General features: G+C 45.9%; 1 protein-coding gene across 8 annotated transcripts in view; it reads right to left on the bottom strand.

The window, feature by feature from the left end:
* The window catches only part of Eif4e2 (eukaryotic translation initiation factor 4E family member 2), a 30,226-nt gene that overhangs the window by 9,952 nt on the left and 1,027 nt on the right, over positions 1-19,247 (bottom strand). For 6 of the 8 annotated variants that reach the window (XR_013043952.1, XR_013043953.1, XM_006984220.4 and 3 more), the window contains exons 2-6: positions 13,178-13,292; positions 10,714-10,848; positions 5,971-6,075; positions 4,218-4,370; positions 3,985-4,121 (exon numbers count right to left, since the gene is read on the bottom strand). Coding sequence is in view for 6 of the 8 variants with exons in the window: in XM_006984220.4 (XP_006984282.1) it covers positions 3,985-4,121; positions 4,218-4,370; positions 5,971-6,075; positions 10,714-10,848; positions 13,178-13,292 (645 nt within the window). In the remaining 2 variants the exon portion in view is untranslated. Of the gene's footprint in view, positions 1-2,169; positions 2,433-3,984; positions 4,122-4,217; positions 4,371-5,970; positions 6,076-10,713; positions 10,849-13,177; positions 13,293-19,247 lie in introns of those variants that run through there. The other 2 variants (XM_006984218.4, XM_006984219.4) reach the window with 1 other exon arrangement.

The following is a 19,247-nucleotide window of genomic DNA, read 5'->3' as shown; positions in this document are numbered from 1 at the left end:
TGTTCTCAGCCAGCCCTCAACACCTAGAAAGGGGTTTAGTCACCTGCTAATGCGGTACAGTGTAGGTTAGGCAGCTATTAAGCTAAAGCGGCCCAGTATCCTGGTTATGATGGACTAGGACAGAGTGAGTGGGCTGGTCCTCACCTGCACATTAAAGTTCACTGCTGCAATACAATAACAGATCAGGTGAAGGAGTCTCCACATTGGCCTGTCTCTCTCCTTCTCCCTTACTCTGCAGAGAAACCCCACCAGTCTTCTGCAGCACTGTGCTCTATTATGGGAAGAGGGTCCTTTTGTTATTCCAGACCAGATGCACAAGGAATCAGTGAGGCAACTTCAAAGAGCAATTTTCTCACAAGACAGTGCTGGGTTAACTACCTTTGTGACAGCCCTGGTGGCCCTAGAATTGTCTGTGAAGAGGATGCAGTGAGCCATTTAATGTAAGAACCTAAACCTGTGAAAACTCAAATCTGCTTCATTAAAAGGAGCCACAGGCTGGGCATGAGCTGGGCATGGTAGCACACACCAGTAATCCCAGCACTGTCTGATGTGAAGTTGGGGGCCAGTGTGGACTACATGGCCAGTTCCAGAGCTGTGATCAGACGCAAACACAAGTGAGTAAGCTTTCCTAGGAAGTCAGCAGCACAAGGACCTGACAAAGTAGCCTGTCTGTGGGGCAATGACTACTTCCGGGTTCACCCAGGGATGCACCCGGCAGGGTGACCAGGGAAGGCTGGAAAGACAAACAGGTGACGGAGTCTGGAAACTGGCTGAAACACAGCAAGCTGGAGGAATGCTTGAGTGAAGAAGCTGAGCAATGCCTAAAACCGTGCCCTACCTCGATTAGCAGCCCTCAAATGCAGAGCACTTGGGGGACAACCATTACTGCTGGCTTCTCAAGTCTCAGCAGACGCTGTTCACTGGCTCAACCAGAAGCCACAAGAACAGACCAAGCCATGCCGACATCTCACATGTGCCCGGGATCCGAAGGGCTCTCAGCTCAGTTTTGCTGCCAGACTCTAACTCTGGAAAGTGGCATCAAGTTTATTGGCTGGTGCAGCTAAAATGCACACGTATCTCACAGTGAAAGACAGGGCAGAAGGCCCAGGAAAGCCAACGTCTGACAAGTGTCAGCAGACAACAGGCTTTCTGCATTCCAGCAATCTCCCTCTAGACACTTCAGCCAGTTTGGAGAGTAATAAAGCAGCACTGGCACCAACACTCCCAGAACATGGAGCACAAGGTCTCACTGTGTGTTCTGTGGACTCCTGGGCCACACAAAGACTAGGGTTAAGTCAGCCAGCTGGTATTAAGGAGCGTGCTGCTGCCAGATTGGACACGGCACTCTGGAACCCCATCTCGTGGTTACTTCCCACTCAAGCAACCCAGTGCTCACAGAAACACTTTTTAATTTTTAGTTTTGGGGGTGGCTAACAAAGCTTGCTGAAACTCTCCATGCAGGTTAAGGGCCTGAAAGCCAAGCTTCACGCACACATAAGCAAAGTCATAGTACTCACAAGGTCAGTGTACATTCAGATTACCCCGGGGTGAATCCCCCCAAGATGAAGGCACCTCTCACCCTAGACCTGGCACAGTAACCCTGGGCTGGGAGGAAGGAAGGGCTCTCACCAAGCAAGACTATCAAAGAGGAAGACAATCTACTCTGCAAGGAAAGGGAGGAGGCTGCCAAGCAGCTTTGGCACCAGAGAGAACACCCCATTAGCACAAAGCAAAAGAGTACGTATGTACGGCCACAGACAGACAGAAGCAGGGCTTTGGCTCCAAGCAAGAGATTTCTATGAACTAAAGGCAACTGGAAGTTAGCAAAGAAAAGCCAAGAACATCCCCTTTCCAACTGTAAGAGACTTTCAAGCTGGACCTGAACTCAGCTGCCACTCTGGGCTAGCCGTCGGTCTAACTGGATGGAAACTAGTACACTTGAGCACCAGGCAGTAGGGGCTTGAGAGCTAGATGTCACCTCATCATGCCAGACCACAGGAGTCCAGGAATAAGGTACCATATGACTACGCAATAGGCATGTGGATATGAAGCTGCATTCCCTGAATGACCCTGCATGGAGAAGTCTGTGTGCCATCCCTTGACAACGGTGACAGTCAATCCAAAGGCCACATCTTGATGCACCATAAAGAGCAAGAGCATGAGACAAGCTGGTTTAGCACCATTTATTTGTGATCTCAGCTGTTGTTGTAGCTGCTGCTGTCAGCCTGTTCTCAAAGCATAACATGCTCTTCCGTTCCTCTTGTCCAGGACAGAAGGGTCTTCCAGGTGGCACGCCAACAGAACAAGAGACTCCGATGACGCCAGCTTCAATGATGGTGCCATCCAGAGAGGGAGAGGGTCATGGCACATTCAATCGCGGCTTCCAGAGGTTTTGAAAAAGGAGCCTTTGGGGGCCCAGCCTGCCTGGCATTCTAGTGGAAGTGCAAAAGGTAGCTCGTTGGGAGAGGAAAAAGAGTGGGGAGCAAGGGAAAGTGGCATCTGGGTCTTGAGGAGGGTGTTACAGCTGCAGGGCAGGAGTCCCAGAGGCTCCTCGGTCCCGGAAGGACTTGTTCACGGGATTTTACAAGTCAAGATGAACCGCCTCCAGGTATCAGAAAGGGAGAACAGTGGGGAGTTCACGGAGACTACCTTTCCCCTTTCCTAACCAGGTGAAATGGGAACCTCGCAAACAAGAATCCTAGGGAGATGCAGACCTTTGGAGCTTGGACTAAACCTAGCAGGAGGGCAAACACTACCTCTATCCCGCAGCAGGGCGGAAGACAGTCCTCCTCTAAGAAAAATAGCGCTGATACAGGATTGCCGAGCCAAGCAACCAGGGCCATGGATGGCAAATGAGTCCTGGTGGCTCCAGTGAGTGTCGGAGCCAGCCATCTGCTATCAGACCAACTCCTATGGCAGTACTCCCAGGTAAAAACTGGCACCTAGCTGGTATAAGCAAATCCACCCACAACATCACATGTGAATGCATGGGAGAGTCTCACATGGTCTGCCTGCTGATGAGCACAACCACTGGCTCACTACTGGTCTTCAATAGGATGGCATGAGGACAACGCTGTGCTAATGATGACAGCAAAACTACTTGGTCCTGTAAGAGCTTTCTTGCTCTGAGGACCCTCAACTGCAAAGAGGAGGCCAGCCTTACCACAGCCTTACTATTTACTCCTGTCCTCCTGTCTCACAGCTGGAGAAGAGCCTGAAGCAGAGTTGTAGAGACTTGCCAAAGGCAGACTGACTCAGGGCCGCAGGAGACAATAAAGAAAGAGACCTGACTCCTGGCTGGCTGGCTTTCCATCCACCTCTGAGACAATCTGGCAGCCACTCCCAGAACCTATTCAGAATGACCTGAGCTCATCTGTCCCTGTCCCTGAAGGAGCAAGCCCTCACCAGTGACTCTCAATGTGGACAGCACTCACTGTCTCTTGTCTGTGACTCTACTTCCCCTCTCCTCCTCTCTCACAATCTACCCTGCTTCCTCTAGACTTCAACTCTACCACAGAAAGTGGAGTCACCATCCCTGAGAAGAAGTCAATCTCCCAAGACAAGAAAACAGACTAAAGCTAAAAGGTTCAACAGACATGCAAAGGTGGGGTCAGGGTGGGCAGGGAAGAGGAGTTTATTATTCAATGAAATTGTCTTTAAAAACAGCCATGAAAAAACCTCTGAAAGAGCTTTGTCTTTCATTGTAAAACAGTGGTTAGCACAGGAAAGACAAGGCAGCCTGTAAAATGAAGCCAGCCCAGGCAGGAAAACGGGTTCTGCAGAAGGCTCTCTGCTCCCCACACCTCACAGCAGGCCCTGGAGCCTCACTACAAGAACTTCAGCAAGGGGCCAAACCCTGGAGGGGCTGCTGCTTCTCTACTCCACAAGTCAAAGTCACGTATGACCACATGCGCCTGGGCCCAACTATGGAGCTACTTCTGCTAAGCTCAGGGACCTGTCCCCCCCAAGCCCCCCAACACGTACTTGATGCTGTCGGTGTGAGTTTTGTATTCCATAATGGTGTTGGGAGGTAGGTTAAGCACGCGCCGAAGAGTATCCCGGATTCGGGCTGTGGTTGCTTGGTCGCTGGCAGTCTTATTCCATATAGAAATAATGTCCTCCTAAGGGAGGAACAGAGTGAATGATCAAACCAGCCAGAAGCAGCCATCAGAGTAGCAGCAGCAGCACAAGAAAGAACAGTGGCCTGGCTGACTTACCTGAAAGCGGACAGAGACCACAGCCCCGCAGATCTCCTCCCCAACCATGAACTGCTCCCCCAACATGGCCAGGATGAGATTCTCCCAGCAGCGGGACGCTAAGCCCTTCCGCAGTCGAATGATCCACTTGCCACCGTTTTTGTTTGCATCGTCCTACAGGAAGACAGAAAGCATCAATACCGGTCCACCGTGTCCGTCAGCTCTGAATACCAAACACCTCTCAAGAGCAGGGAAGCCTGGGCACTTCCCAACTCAACGGCATTTCAATGTTGCTGAGAGAAGAAATAGGACAAAAAAGGGCAGGCATCCTTGTCCTTGATCTACATCATTTTTTTTTTTTAATAAAGAGATGTTTTAAAAAGAATCCACTTCTCCCCCCCACCCCACCCCCAGACAGGGTTTCTCTGTGTAGTTTTGGTGCCTGTCCTGGATCTCGCTCTGTAGACCAGGATGGCCTCGAACTCACAGAGATCCGCCTGCCTCTGCCTCCCAAGAGCTGGGATTAGAGGCGTGCACCGCCACCGCCCATCAAAAGAATCCACTTTTACCAGAACTATTTTAGGAATCAAAGTAAAATAATGTCACATTTCAAACACAGACCATAATCACCATTTGCTAAAAGCTGACTGTCACCAAGTACCAAGTACAGAGACAGAAGCTCAGATCTTAACAATTTAGTAGAGGAGACAGACAACCAATTAATCACAGTCACACAGTCTACTGAGCACTACTGTAACAGTGCTACTGTAACAAAAGACGGTGAGAGAGAGAGCACATGGCTAGAAACCTCAGAAACACTTCACATGTGCAGCAGTGAGGATGTGGAGAGCACTGGGAGGAAGGCGGCTGCAGCCAGGGGCATGTGAACAAGAAGGGCTGACTGTATCCAAGTGAAGGGTTTGACATCTACAACGTTTAGGAAACTGCTCTGGCACTGGAGCATGTGGTGCCCAAAAGTGCAATTGAGTAACAGCTCTGAAAAGAAATCACAGAGCTCACGGCTGGGTTTTCTGTTACTCTTCAGGTTTTTTTCCTATTTCTTTAACTCTCTGTCTACTAAGCAAATGCATTACATGTCCACATACACACAGGCATGAGTTCTATGGGAACAGGACATTTAAAAGGCTTTCTACCCTGTAATAACACCATTTAAGGGACAGCATCTACAATGGTCTGAATAAGAATGCCTCCCCCCCCCCCCCCCCCCCCCCCCGTAGGCTCACAGATCTGATTCACAGGCACCAGGGCGGGGCACACTTGAAAGGATTAGAAGGATTAAGAGGTGTGGCTTTGTTAGAGTAAGTGTGCTGTGTAAGTGTAAGGTTGGTGGGGTGCTGGGGTTTCAAAAGCCCATGCCAAGCCCAGAGTCTCTCTCTCTCTCTGCCTATGGATCAGGATATTTAGCTACTGCTCCAGCCCCTCCTGCATGCCATCACGTTCCCCGCCATGATAAAGGACTAAACCTGTGAAACTGAAAGCCAGCCCCAGATAAATGTTTTGTCTCATGTTGCTTTGGTCACAGTGTCTCTTATAGCAACACAGTAGTAACTAAAACAGCGCCATCTTTAAAGCCACCCTGCAGCCATAGCCCTTCCCTAGGGTACAGACTCCCAAGATTTATCAATAGTGCTACAGCTTTGAGAGAAAACTTCACAACTGTTTTAATCCTGGTAGGGCTTATGTTAAAAAAAAGCAAGAAAGAAAAGAGAAAACACATCTGCTCTCAAAAGTAGTCAGAGGCCTCAGTCCTCACCTCCCACATAGGTTTAATTCCTTCTTTGAAGAGATGAAAGTCACTGTGGCCTGTCAGGTCCCCAGGACGTACCATGTGGCTGTAAAACTTCCAGAACTGCTCCACCTGCAGAAATAAGAGCCAAGAGTACAAGAACTTTATCTCTTCTTTGAATGTACACAAAGCTGTGTTACTGAGAACAAAGACACGGGAGGCACCCTGCCTCAGCTATCTTCTTTAGGAGACACATTTCATTTGGAGCAAGGTAGAAAGAAAAGCATATTAGAAAAAATTCTATCATATATTTTATTTGGTTTGAGAAAGGTTTCTTATATAAGTATGCACTACTATGTCTGGCTAATACCGTTTAATCAAAGGGAAAAGCAAAACAAAACAAAAATACAACATACAACACTTGGACTACAAGGATAAACTCTGGAGCTGAAGGGCTGGCTCAGGGTCAAGTACACTGGTTGACCTTCCAGAGGACCTAGATTCAATTCCTAGCATGCACATGGCAGCTCACAACCACCACAGGTTTAATTCCTTCTTTGAAGAGGTGAAAGTCACTGTGGCCTGTGACTACATCGCCTCCCACCAGCATCTGCTCTTTGCACAACTGAAACCCTTCTGTCTGAGGTGTATCAGCACCACAGGACTGCGCCTGCATATACTCATTTAGCCAAATCTAACTTTTTTCTTTTTATTCAAACAGGCTCTCTCACTGTAGCCCAGGCTGGCCCAGGGCTAGGGTTTCTAGCCCTCCTCTCAGCTGCAAAGATTATGTTTCTCCTTGATTTACCTTAAATTTCTGAAGAAAACTAGATTTCTATTTTTTTCCAATGTGTTTATACACTTATAATTCCAGTATTCAGGAACTAGGGGATTGGGATCACCCAGACAGAGCTACACGGTGAGACGCTGCTTCAAAAACAACCAACCAACAAAGGGCTGGGAATCCAGACACTCGGTGGTTAAGAGGACTTGCTGCTCTTCCCAAAGGACCTGAGTTCAGCTCCTAGCACCCATACTGAGTGGCTCACAACTGCCTATCAACACAACACCAGGGGGTCTGATGCCCTCTGCTGTAGACACTTAGCAGGTGTACACACACTATCAACAGAACAACACCACACCCCAAGCTCACCATCATCACTCTGGTCCCTGTGATCTACAGAGGACACTTGCGGGCACTAGCAGTAAAGAGGAACCTTAGGAGTAGAGACATGGAGCAGGAGTAACTACTGCTAACGGTCAACACCACTCTCAACAAGACTGTGGAGCAGAACACAGACACTGGCAGAGACTCGGGCCCCTGTTAAATCCAGACAGCAAGAGAAACTGACCTCCTATCACAGAAATAGCTGTTCTCTCCAGCTGCCCTCCAGAACAGAACATGTGAAATGTCCTATACCTTTCAAAGTCAGAAACTAATGCCATCTACAGGATTTGGATGCAGTACCTCGTCTCTGCAACTGCTAGGCCTATCTGTACATACAGTAATTTGGAATATTAAGTGGTCATACATATACAGTGAGGAGTAATCTAAACTTTTACCCACCCTAACAATTGAGAAAACTAAGCTCATGAGAACCAAGGCTTATTATGAACTAGGAATAGAGGGGTATAGTGAGGACAAAATATATTAATTCCTTAGGCAAGAATCATTTGATGGTTAGGTCTCTAGATCTTACCTCAGGCACAATATACAAATTTGTATCCAAGCCACAAGAGAGATAAAATAAACAGCTTAAGAAATAGCATTAAGGGGCTGGAGAAAGATCTCAGTGGTTAAAAGTACACACTGCTCTTCCTAAAGAGCTAAATTCAATTCCCAGCACTCACATCAAGCAGCCTACAACTGACTGTAGCACCAGATCAGGGGATCTAAACTTTGAAAGATGTCTTGTTTTAAACAAGATTTATTGCTGTGGGATGTTCTGTATGGCAAATGTATTGCTCTGATTGGTCAATAAATAAAACACTGATTGGCCAGTGGCTAGGCAGGAAGTATAGGCGGGACAAACAGAGAGAATGGAGAGAACAGGAAGACAGAGGGAGTCAGTGCCAGCCACCGACAGGACAAGCCGCATGTGAAGATGCCAGTAAGCAACGAGCCAAGTGGCAAGGTATAGATTTATGGAAATGGATTAATTTAAGCTATAAGAACAGTTAGCAAGAACCCTGCCACGGCCATACAGTTTGTAAGCAATATAAGTCTCTGTGTTTACTTGGTTGGGTCTGAGTGACTGTGGGACTGGCAGGTGAGAGAGATTTGTCCTGACTGTGGGCCAGGCAGGAAAACTCTAGCTACAGTTTATTTTTAATTATGTGTGTGTGTCTGTGTATCTGTGCACTTGTGCACATGCCCGCAAGGCCAGAAGGATCCCTGGAGCTGGCATTACAGGAAGTTGTGAGCCGCCTGACATGGGTGCTGGGAACTGAATTCGCGTCCTCTGCAAGAGCAGAAGTCTAGTGCTGAGAATGTGGTTTATGGGTGGCTTTCTCAGGAAGCTGCTAAGGCAAGAGATTCACAAGTTCCAAGCCAGACTAAAGTCTAGCAAGACCTTGTCTCAAAACAAACAAAATCACACCCTGTGCCGGCCTCTGGCCCTGTGCCGGCCTCTGGCCCTGTGCTGGATGGATCCCACCTTCTCCAGTGTATGAGAAGAGGAGCTGTAACGGCTCTGAGAGGTCCTTTCTGAGCCTCTGTTCTGAGGCAGCCAACAGGGTTTTTGGCTTGAAGTGGAACTTTTGAAAAGACATCTTTTGGGGCTGGAGAGATGACTCAGTGGTGAAGAGTATTTGCTTGTGCTTCCAGACGACTGGAGTTTGATCCCCAGCACCCACAACAAGAGGCTCCTACCGGACTGGAGAGGTGGCTCAGCGGTTAAGAGTACTGGCTGCTCTTCCAGAGGGCCTGAGTTCAGCCCTCACATGGTGGCTCACAACCATCTATAGTGGGATCTGTACATGCACATAGAGCACTCATATAAAAAAATAAATAAATCTTAAAAAAAAAAAAAAAAAAAGAGGCTCATACCACCTGTAACTCTGGTTCTAGGGAATCCAATGCCCTCTTCTGGCCTCTGAGGGGACCCACAAGCATGGGTGCATATATACACATAAACAAAAGTAAAAAAATAGATCTTTAGGACAGATGTGGTGGCAGAGGCAGGAAGATCTTGTGAGTTCAGGCCAGCCTGGTCTACATAGTGACTTCTAGGCATAGTGAGACTCTGTCTCAGAAAGGAGTGGGGGAGGGGAGGAAAGGAAATGGGGGAAAGAAAAAGAAGACAAAAAACTTTGAAAAAAAAACACACTGAAGTTGGGCGGTGATGGCACATGACTTTAATCCCAGCACTTGGGAAGCAGAGGCAGGCAGATCTCTGTGAGTTCGAGGCCAGCCCGGTTTACAGATTGAGATCCAGGACAGGCAGAACTGTTTCACAGAGAAACAGTCTCGAAAAACAAACAAGCAAACAAAAAACAATAAGAACAAAACAATCAAAACCCCAAACACCAAACTATTGCTTTGAATTTAAAAAAGAATTCATGTCATCATTACTTCTCTGGGAGGCCATTTCTTTCCTTCTTTCTCTTAGGTTTTCCAATGAGACGGGGTTTCTCTGTGTAGCCCTGGCTGTCCTGGAGATCGCTCTGTACACCTGGCTGGCCTCCAACTCAGAGATCCAACTGCCTCTGCCTCCTGAGTGCTGGGATTAAAGACATGGGCCACCACTGCCTGGCCACAGGTCATTTCTTAGTGTCATGGATTATGACAGCAAACTTTAGGCTCTATCATTTGTTCAGTGAATACTGAGGGTGTTGGTGGCAAACCTCTTAATGCCATAAGAAAAGAAAACATACCCCCTTCCCCGTTTCCTTGAGGTAAACTCACATTTCTTTTTTTACATTTTTTCTATATAGGATAGAAAAATATAAGGCATAATCAGTTATTCCAAAGTAATTTAACAGAACCCTGAATGAAAATGTCTTTCCCAGTTCCTCCTCTGATCCTCCTAATGTTTAACCAGTTGTTCCTAACACCACAGCTGCCACTGTACTTGAAAACTAGTCTAACACACAGCAGATAATCAAACTTCTCTGATGGTGTCTGTGTTAGAAATAAATGGATAAACTGGGTGTGGTAGCTCACATCTGTAATCCCAGCATTCCAGACAGGACTATGGCAAGCTCCATGCCAGCTGGGTTCCACAGCAAGACCCACTCTCAGAAAACTGATTCTGCAGACTGAACATAAGAGCATACAGTGGTGCAGGAAAATCTTTGTTGAACATGACACACTGGTGTTAGTTGTATGTAGTCAGGGTCTCTGAATTTACAAATGTATATAGAACCAGGAGGGAAGGGAAGGGTGGGCTGTGGTGAGAAGGAGCCCAAGCACTCTGTATTGATGACATCCACAAATTTATCAGAATTCAATTTCATGAGGACAGGTATCATATACAAAAAAAAAACAAAACTGTGTCTCTCTTATGACACTCTGTATATAAGGACTCAATAAAATAAAAAACCTCAAACCCAAACCCGTTTTTATTTTTGTATTATGCCTTTCTGATCAAAACTACCATTCCCATACTTAGATTACCTAAATGTTACCAATGGATGTCTGCTAATAACCCTGGGAGTTAAACAAACATGACCTTGGGAGGGTAAGCCAGTCAAGTGAGGAAACCAGCAGAGACAGAATGCAGGTGTGAGCGCCATGCCAAGGCACAGCCCACCAGATTAAGCACTCACAGAGGCAAAGGTGCCAATCTGCTTGATGTTCTGCTCGTAGCTCTGTGAGCTGGTGGGACGGCCGGGGGTTCTCCTCGAGTACCAAAAGGTGTAGTTGTACTGCAGGGGATGTTCTGCTGGTCCAGGGACAACAGCCTGGGAAGTAAGGAAGGTAAGTTAGTTCATGGCATTGTCACAAACATTGACCCTACTGCCCTTTTTATAAAATTTATTTATTTATTTTTTAAATTTGTGCGTGTATATATGCACACACGCATGTATGCATGTGGGTGCTTGCAGAGGCCAGAAGGGGGCTTGCAACTATCTGGCATGGGTGCTGAGAACCAAACTCTGGTCTTCTGTAAGAAGAGCAAGTACTCTTAACTACTAAATCATCTCTTCAGCACCTCTTTTTTGTTTGTTTTTCGAGACAGGGTTTCTCTGTGGAGCTTTGGTGCCTGTCCTGGATCTCACTCTGTAGACCAGGCTGGCCTCAAATTCACAGAGACCCACCTGGCTCTGCCTCCCGAGTGCTGGGATTAAAGGCATGCACCAAAACTACCCGGCCAGCACCTTGTTTTTTAAATTATGATTATCATTATACGTGTATAATGATATATTTGTATATGTGCAAAAGACAGAATGTGGGAATATGCATGCCATGGTGTGTGTGTGGAGGTCAGAGGACAACTTTCAGGGTTTGGTCTTCCCTCAGATCATCAGGTTTGCGTCTGATAAGCCATTTCTCTAATTCCTAAGACACACACACACTTTTTTTTTTTTTTTTTTTGAGACGGGGTTTCTCTGTGTAGCTTTGGACTCTGTCCTGGAACTTGCTCTGTACACCAGGCTGGCCTTGAACTCAGAGATCTGCCTGCCCCCACTCCTTTCCCCGAGTGCTGAGATTAAGGGCTACTGCCCGGCTCCTACTAAACATTTTACAGCGTCACACCTACTAAACATGGTGGTGGTACAAACCCTTAATTCCAGCACTGGGGGGGAGGGGCAGACAGATCTGTGAGTTTGAGGCCACCTTGGTCGACAGACTAAGTTCCTGGCCAGCCATGGCTACACAGAGGAACCCTGTCTTGAACACCCCCCAAAAAAGGGGAGGAATTCCTTCCCACATCCACAACTGAAGATAATCTCAATTACTTGAGTGCGGTAGAGTCTGCTCATAGTACATCCTTTAGCGGTTAGATGATTTTACGTTGCTGTGACACAACTTTCTGCCTTTCTTCTAATACCATGGGCATTCATTATCTCAACACGTGCCCACTCCAAGTACTGCCCCCTCAGCATTCATCACAAAAGACTGGCAGGTTGCTTAACCCGCTTGTGCCTCAGCTCCCTATCTGCAAGGTGGAGGAAATAACAATAACCACCTCAGAGGGTCACTGTGAAGAACAAATGAACTAGAAGCACAGAGTGCTTGGGTATGGCCCAACACAGAGTGAGTGCTCAGTGAACACGAGCTCCTTGATCCACAGGCTCCCTCACCCTTGTCATTTTATCTACCTACCTACCTACCTACCTACCTACCTACCTACCTACCTACCTACCTATCTATCCACCACCAACCCCCCCCCCCCCAGGGCTTCTCTGCGATGTCCTGGCTATCCTGGAACACCCTATGTAGATCACGATAGCCTCAAACTCACAGAGATCCGCCTGCCTCTGCCTCCTAAGTGCTGGGATTAAAGGCGTGCGCCACCACCGCCCACACTTTTGTGACTTCTTACCACCTAGCAGAAAATGCTTATATTTGGCAGGTATTCAGGATTATCAGATAAACAGGGTTATAATATTGAAAATTTGATCCACTTATCTTTCATTCCCTAAATTCTCTCTATCCCACGCCACTTTTCAGTGTGTACTACTGTTAACTGAAGAGTCTAAAATAGGAATGTGCAGGACTGATTACTCAACAGGCTTTAAAGAAGCCCCAGTTGGGAACCCTGACTCATCTCACATGAGGATACTATAAAGCAAGGCAGCACCCCAAGACCTGACAACAAGAGGAAGTTCAAAGTTCCAAAATGAACTCTAACCATTCCACTATTTTTAAAACTTGTGATTATAAATGCATACTAAGGATTTCACTGTGACGTTCCCATACGTGCATCCACCAGGTTTTGGTCATACCCAGTCACCCATGGACTCTTTTTTACTCTCTCCCTCCCTCTCCATACCTTTCCCCGTTTTGTTCAGTTCTAGGGACTGAATCCAAAGCCGTATACCCTCCCATGAAGCAGTATCCCTTGACTCACAATCTTTTGGTGCCTCTATGTGTTGTTTGTGTTCATGAGCATGTGTACATATGTGCACAAGAGCACGTGGAAAGAAGTCTCTTCAGCCCCCTCAACCTTTTGTTTTTAGAACAAATCAAATAGTCCAAAAGAGCACCTGCCATCAAGTTAATCTGCTTTCTTCAGATAAACAGACTGCATGAGACAACCAACCTGGACTACAACCCAGAACATACCTTCCTCTTGCCGCTGCTCTGGCTCTTGTCTCGTTCTGTTTTTTCCTTCTCACCATCTTTCTGTGTGCTGTTTTCTTCATTCTGATCATGGTCTCCACTGTCATCATCTTTTAAGCTAAGTGGGAAAGCAAAATAATGTCATTCCATGACTAAACTATTCTTGTTACCTAACAAAACTACCATGTAACTAGCCCAAAGTCACTCGAATCACAGGCCTATGAGATGTATCTGTGAAAAGGGAAAAAGGGAAATCAAACCAGGAGAACTAAATCATAACTACTATTACCTTAGCTAACTGTGATCTCCAGCCATCAGTCTTTCAGTTTCCCATCAGCAGCATAACAAAGCAGTTAAAAGGGTGGTTTTTGTTGTCAAAATAAGCCAGTAATGAGAATTTCTGGATGAGTAATTCCTTTGCCATCTCCAAGTTAACAACTCGCCCATCTATATATATTGCTGCCTCCTCTCCTTCCCACCTCTTTCCTAGCTGTCCTCCCTCTATACTTTAGACCAACTTTCTTCTCCAGTCATATCATTCATGATCAGTCTCTAAATGGGTCTAACACACATCTCTCCTCTCCATCCGTCCTCTATACTTTTCTAAATGGGGATGTTATTTAACCTGTATTCTTAAGACTCTCGATTGTCAGCTTCCTTATTACCTATCCTCTAGAATAAAACACACCACCGAGTGTTTCTCAGACTTTAGAAGTTGAGTCCTATCCAGTCCATACTCCTCTTCTCCCCAGCACCTCTTCCCTCTGGCAAACACCTCACCTCCAGCACAAGGTGCCATTCTTCCCTGCCTGTTTCTCCCTCACATCAGAGGGTCCCTAAAGATTGATTTATGTATGTATGTATGACATGAATGCTCTGTCTTCATGCACACCATAAGAGGGTATCAGATCTCATTATAGATGGTTGTGAGCCACCATGTAGAACTGAACTCAGGACCTCTGCAAGAACAGCTAGTGCTCTTAACCTCTGAGCTCTCTCCAGGCCGAGTCAGAGGGTTTCTTCAGAGCAGTATCATATACCATCTCAGTATCACGGGCACTCCAAACAAGATGACACTGAATAAAAGTTAAATAAGAAGTAAAAATACAAGGAGAAATGGATATGTTATCTCATAAGCAGACTCAAATGTGATACCACCTAAGACCCACCAGATGCAGACAAAAACAAACAGGTTAGGGCACAAAGATAAGAGGGCCATTTGCTCAATCAGGTATGATGGCTCAGTGGGTAAGGGCGCTTGCAGCCAAGCCTGCAGACCTGAGTTCAATCCCTGTAAGCTACATGCTGGAGTGAGAACGTACTCCTGCTAAGTTGTCCTCTGACCTCCACACACACTTAAAAATTAAAAGTGAGAGGGAAAGAATATACAGAAAGCATTTATAGCTGGGCGGTGGTGGTGACGCCTTTAATCCCAGCACTCGGGAGGCAGAGGCAGGCAGATCTCTGTGAGTTCGAGGCCAGCCTGGGCTACCAAGTGAGTTACAGGAAAGGCGCAAAGCTACACAGAGAAACCCTGTCTCGAAAAACAAAAAAAAGAAAAAAAAAAAAAAAAAAGAAAGAAAGAAAGAAAAAAAAAAAGAAAGAAAGAAAGCATTTATAGCCGGGCAGTGGTGGCACACACCTTTAATCTCAGCACTTGGGAGGCAGCAGCAGGTGGATCTTTAAACTCAAGGCCCTCCTGGACTACACAGTGAGTTCCAGGACAGCTACACAGAGAAACCCTGTCTCGAAAACAAAAACACCATACACACACACACACACAAAAAAACAAACAAACAAACAAACCAAAACAAAACCACAAAGAGAATGGCATTCACTCTTGAATTAGACCATTCACTCATAGGTTTTCTCCAGAATCATCTTTTGGGCTCTATGACAATGTACACACACAGAGAATTAGATGTTTTCAAGACAGGTACCAGGAACACCTATTGTAACTCAGACATCATCCTACACAGACCCACAAACATGGTGTATAGCACTGTGCATTTAGAAAGTTGTGGGCTTGTTTGATTTTTTTTGTCTACAAATCTTTAATGCCTGACACATACAACGTACCTATAAATAGTAGGATGGATGAGCTAGTTATGTGTTGGGGTGCCTGCTCCGCCCATGTGGCAGCCATATTGTAGGAGATACTCAGGTGGCCATTCCCTGTGATACAGACCCAACTAGGTCAGGCATAGGAACAAAGGGCAGTCCAGTCTGCCTAATAACTTATGCCCCAGATCTTCTTCAAAATACAGACTCCTCTTTACACTGATTTCATGGAAGAGAGCAAAGACCAAGGATTCAGAAGCTGGAGCAGCTACAGGGTCCATGAAAGAATCAAGACTCAGAGCAAAAAGAAAGGACAGCCAGTTCAGAGAAAGACTGGAGAAGGGAACTGATGAGGCCAGCTGTAAGGAGGTGTGGGGACGCTGCCATCTGTCTGGCTTGTCATCAGAGGCATCATCAGTGCTTATGAACTTCTTCCCCTTGATTAAACTTGTATTATTTAGCTCCTTTTTCAAAATGAGCCTGACTTGGACACAAGCCCCGTGGATTAAAAATTACCAACATTTTCCAAGTATCTCACTGGCTACCAGAGTGCCTGTCCCCAAAGAACTATGGAGATAAAGCATACAAAGCCTTAACTTGGTGCAAAGGCCTATTCTGTTTCCATGTCCTAAAGCATCTCCTGCCTGTTCCCAACGAAGCTCTTCCCCTTCTGCTGTGTCCACCTCAGTGCAGTTCCCCAGTCTCTGCCCGCCCTACCATAGTCAGCATGTAGTCTGTCTCCACTCCTGGTTTACTGCTCTTCAGGATCCACTTTCTCTTGGAAACCTTCCCTACTCTCTCAATATAGGTGAAGTCAAACTCCCCTCTTCTGCTCCCAACAACACAAACATCTATATTTGTCCAATCTGTACTGTCAAGGCCAATGTTTCTGTCTTCTGATCAAGAACATCTCATGGATTTTTCTACTGCTCCAGCCCCAAACAACTCTTCTGTGGACACACCCTAGGAATACATGCCCTTGTGTTTTCTTTGCAGCTCCTAATCCCTACTAGAACCTCTGAGGTCCCTTCATTAGGTTTTGGTTGAAGAAGAACAGATCTCCCATTTTTGCCAGCCCCAAGAAAAATGTTGTTCTTTTCCTTTTTAGTGGTTTTTCCTTCACTCACTGCTAGGAAACAAAAAGAAAACAGAAACAATTAAGGCAGAGAAAAAAACAATGCTCTTATCAGTCCAAAGTCATGGACTCCTTTCGAATAGGAACCTTAATGGACTTCATTTGGTGTGCTCACGCTCTGGCCTTTGTTTTGGTTCTGGTGCTGCTGGTAGTGGAACCCAGCACCTCCTGCATGGGAGGCAAAGGTTCTACCAATGCATGACAGAAGCAGCTCCAGGCTTTTCTTCCTTTTTCTTTTTTGGTTTTATGAGACAGGTCTTTCTATGTAGCCATGGCTATCCTAGAACTCAGAGATACACCTGTCTCTGCCTCTGAGTGCTGGGATCAAGGGTGTGCACCACCACACCTGGCCTGTTTTTATTTCTTGAAGAAGTTAACTTGCTCTCTGTATCTATACCTAAGGCAAAAGTTTTATAACCTACTTTTCAGAAGCTGCTCTTCCAGGCTTGAAGCTGGATTTGAGCCGAGGTACAGCCACACTGAAACAGCAGCACTCCACAGGCTCAAGCTGCCCGATTTATGTCTAGACTAAGTGACACTGGGTTAGCTTTCCAAGCTTCTTCCTGTCCAAGTATTTTCCAAGACCACTGAACTAGGCTAATTTTGTGCAGTAGGAACTTGATCTAATTCTCCACTATATCTCTAGCATCAGACACAAACACAAAACAAACGTCTTAATTAATGGATCTCCAAAATCAAAATGATATCAAATTGGGTGGTTTAGAAACACTTAAGAAAGGTCAAAAGCTAATGATAGAATCAAGGCTAGCCTCCAAAAACACAGATCTGAAAACTAAGTTTATCAAAGCTGGTACTGTAGTTGCTGAGAGAGCATCTTAATAACAAGAAAGGTAAGTAGACCTAGTGAACTGGTGAGTCCAACGACCACCCTCTACAGTCATCACCAGCTCTGGTCACACTCACAGACGCAGAGCCCACGCTTTAAAGGTCAGAGCTCCTTGTCAATCTGTGTCCATCAGATCATACGACTGCACTTACTGGAGGCTGCACTTGGAGAATGATTCTGGGTAATTTCGGGGACACGTGATAAAGAGTGCAGACTCCAAATGTGGAACAATAGTCTACAAACTGCAGGGTTTTCACGTGAAAACCCAAAATGATAAAACCAAAACTAAGGGCAAAGGTCTTTAATTGCTAATTTCTAATGAAATCAGACTTTTATTTCTTTTTCTGCAAAGTTAGAAGGTAGGCATTAAAAGACCCTACTCCTTACAACAGCTAATAGTTACAAGTAATTAACCACCCAGCAAAATATTGATAAATTCATGAATGAAGCTGAAGAGAAATCCTGAGCTGGCCCTTTAGGGTATCTTACACTAGTTACTTAGCTTTGAAGAGCCTCATTTCCTGTAACTGTAAGAGAAGATCTCTTTTGCAGAATTAGTATAAAGAAGAGAGTGGGAAATAGAGGGCAATATAATAGGAAAGTAGAAGGGGGAACCAGCTAGAGGGGGAGCATGGGGGAGCATGGGGGAAAGGAAAGCATGAGAATGGTAACAGTACGTAAGTATGAAGGTGTCATAACAGAACCTGTTACTTTATGCTCACCTAAAAAGGTTAAAAAAAGAAATACCTAGATGCCTAGGGGTGGCTGTGCAGGTTAGAATGAGAATGTCCATAGGCTCACATATCTGAATGCTGTCACCATGGAGTGGAACCATTTGAAAGGATTACAAGAATTAGGGGCTGTGGCCTTGTTAGAGGAAGTCAGTCTTATGAGTTGTTTTGGGCCAGGTGGTGGCACACGCCTTTAATCCCAGCACTCAGGAGGCAGAGGCAGAGGGATCTCTGTGAGTTTCAGGCCAGCCTGGTCTAAAGAGCAAGTTCTAGGACAGCCAAGGCTGTTATGTGGAGAAACCCTGTTTCAAAAAAAATAAAACAAAACAAAAAACAAAAACAAACAAAAAAAAGAGTTGTCTTGGTCACGGTGTCTCCTCACAGCAATAGAACAGTGTCTAAGACAGTGGCCATTATAAGTACCCTTATTTGAGACAGATGACCTAAAAACTATCTTCTTGGAATGCAGTTTGATTTGTTTAAAAAAAGAGAGGAAGGCGGCAGATCTGTAGCTAGTACTGCAGAGCTTAGGATGGAGGCAAAGGGGGTTACTCTCCTGCTGGGCAAAGCAAAGCTGCAAGGTGGAGAAGACATCTGCTTTCCTCAAGACATGGAGTTCACTCGCCATCGTGAAAACCTGCGAGGAGCTGCCTGATGGCTGGAATCCCAGTACTTCCCGAGTCCGCACATCAGAAAAACCTGCAGCTTCACCATCTATTTATTGGTGGTTCCACTCCACCCTCCCAACTCATTATCAGCATTTTACACAAGTACCTCTCAGCATTGTAGACTGCGCTCTGATCACTCTCTCCCGCCGGGCTGTAACCACTAGGGAGGTTAGAGCAATAGTTCAGACTGGTGAACTTTAGTACTGGCAAACATTTGGTGGGCCTAGAACTAAAATATGTAGGTCATTGAATGAGAAGACAGATTAGATTACTATAAACAAGAGAGAGGGAGCACTACCAAAGATACAATTCTTGTGAAATTCAAGTGCTGTTAAATGAAACAAAAATTATTATTATTATTCCTAATTTCTTTTTTCGAGACAGGGTTTCTCTGTGTAGCTTTGGAGCCTGTCTTGGAACTCACTCTGTAGACCAGGCTGGCCTCAAACTCACAGAGATCCGCCTGCCTCTGCCTCCCGAGTGCTGGGATTAAAGGCGTGGGCCACCACCGCCCGGGGAAAATTATTTTTAAAATGCAAAAAGATAAAATCATTGAGAGGATAATGCCTCCTGCCTCAAACATTTTTATATTTCTTCTCTGTACTTCCCAACTAACTGTTCGATGCTGGAA

This window comes from Peromyscus maniculatus, chromosome 13 (genome assembly GCF_049852395.1).
Source record: "Peromyscus maniculatus bairdii isolate BWxNUB_F1_BW_parent chromosome 13, HU_Pman_BW_mat_3.1, whole genome shotgun sequence".
Taxonomy (NCBI): domain Eukaryota; kingdom Metazoa; phylum Chordata; class Mammalia; order Rodentia; family Cricetidae; genus Peromyscus; species Peromyscus maniculatus.
This window is presented reverse-complemented; position numbering and strand designations above follow the sequence as displayed.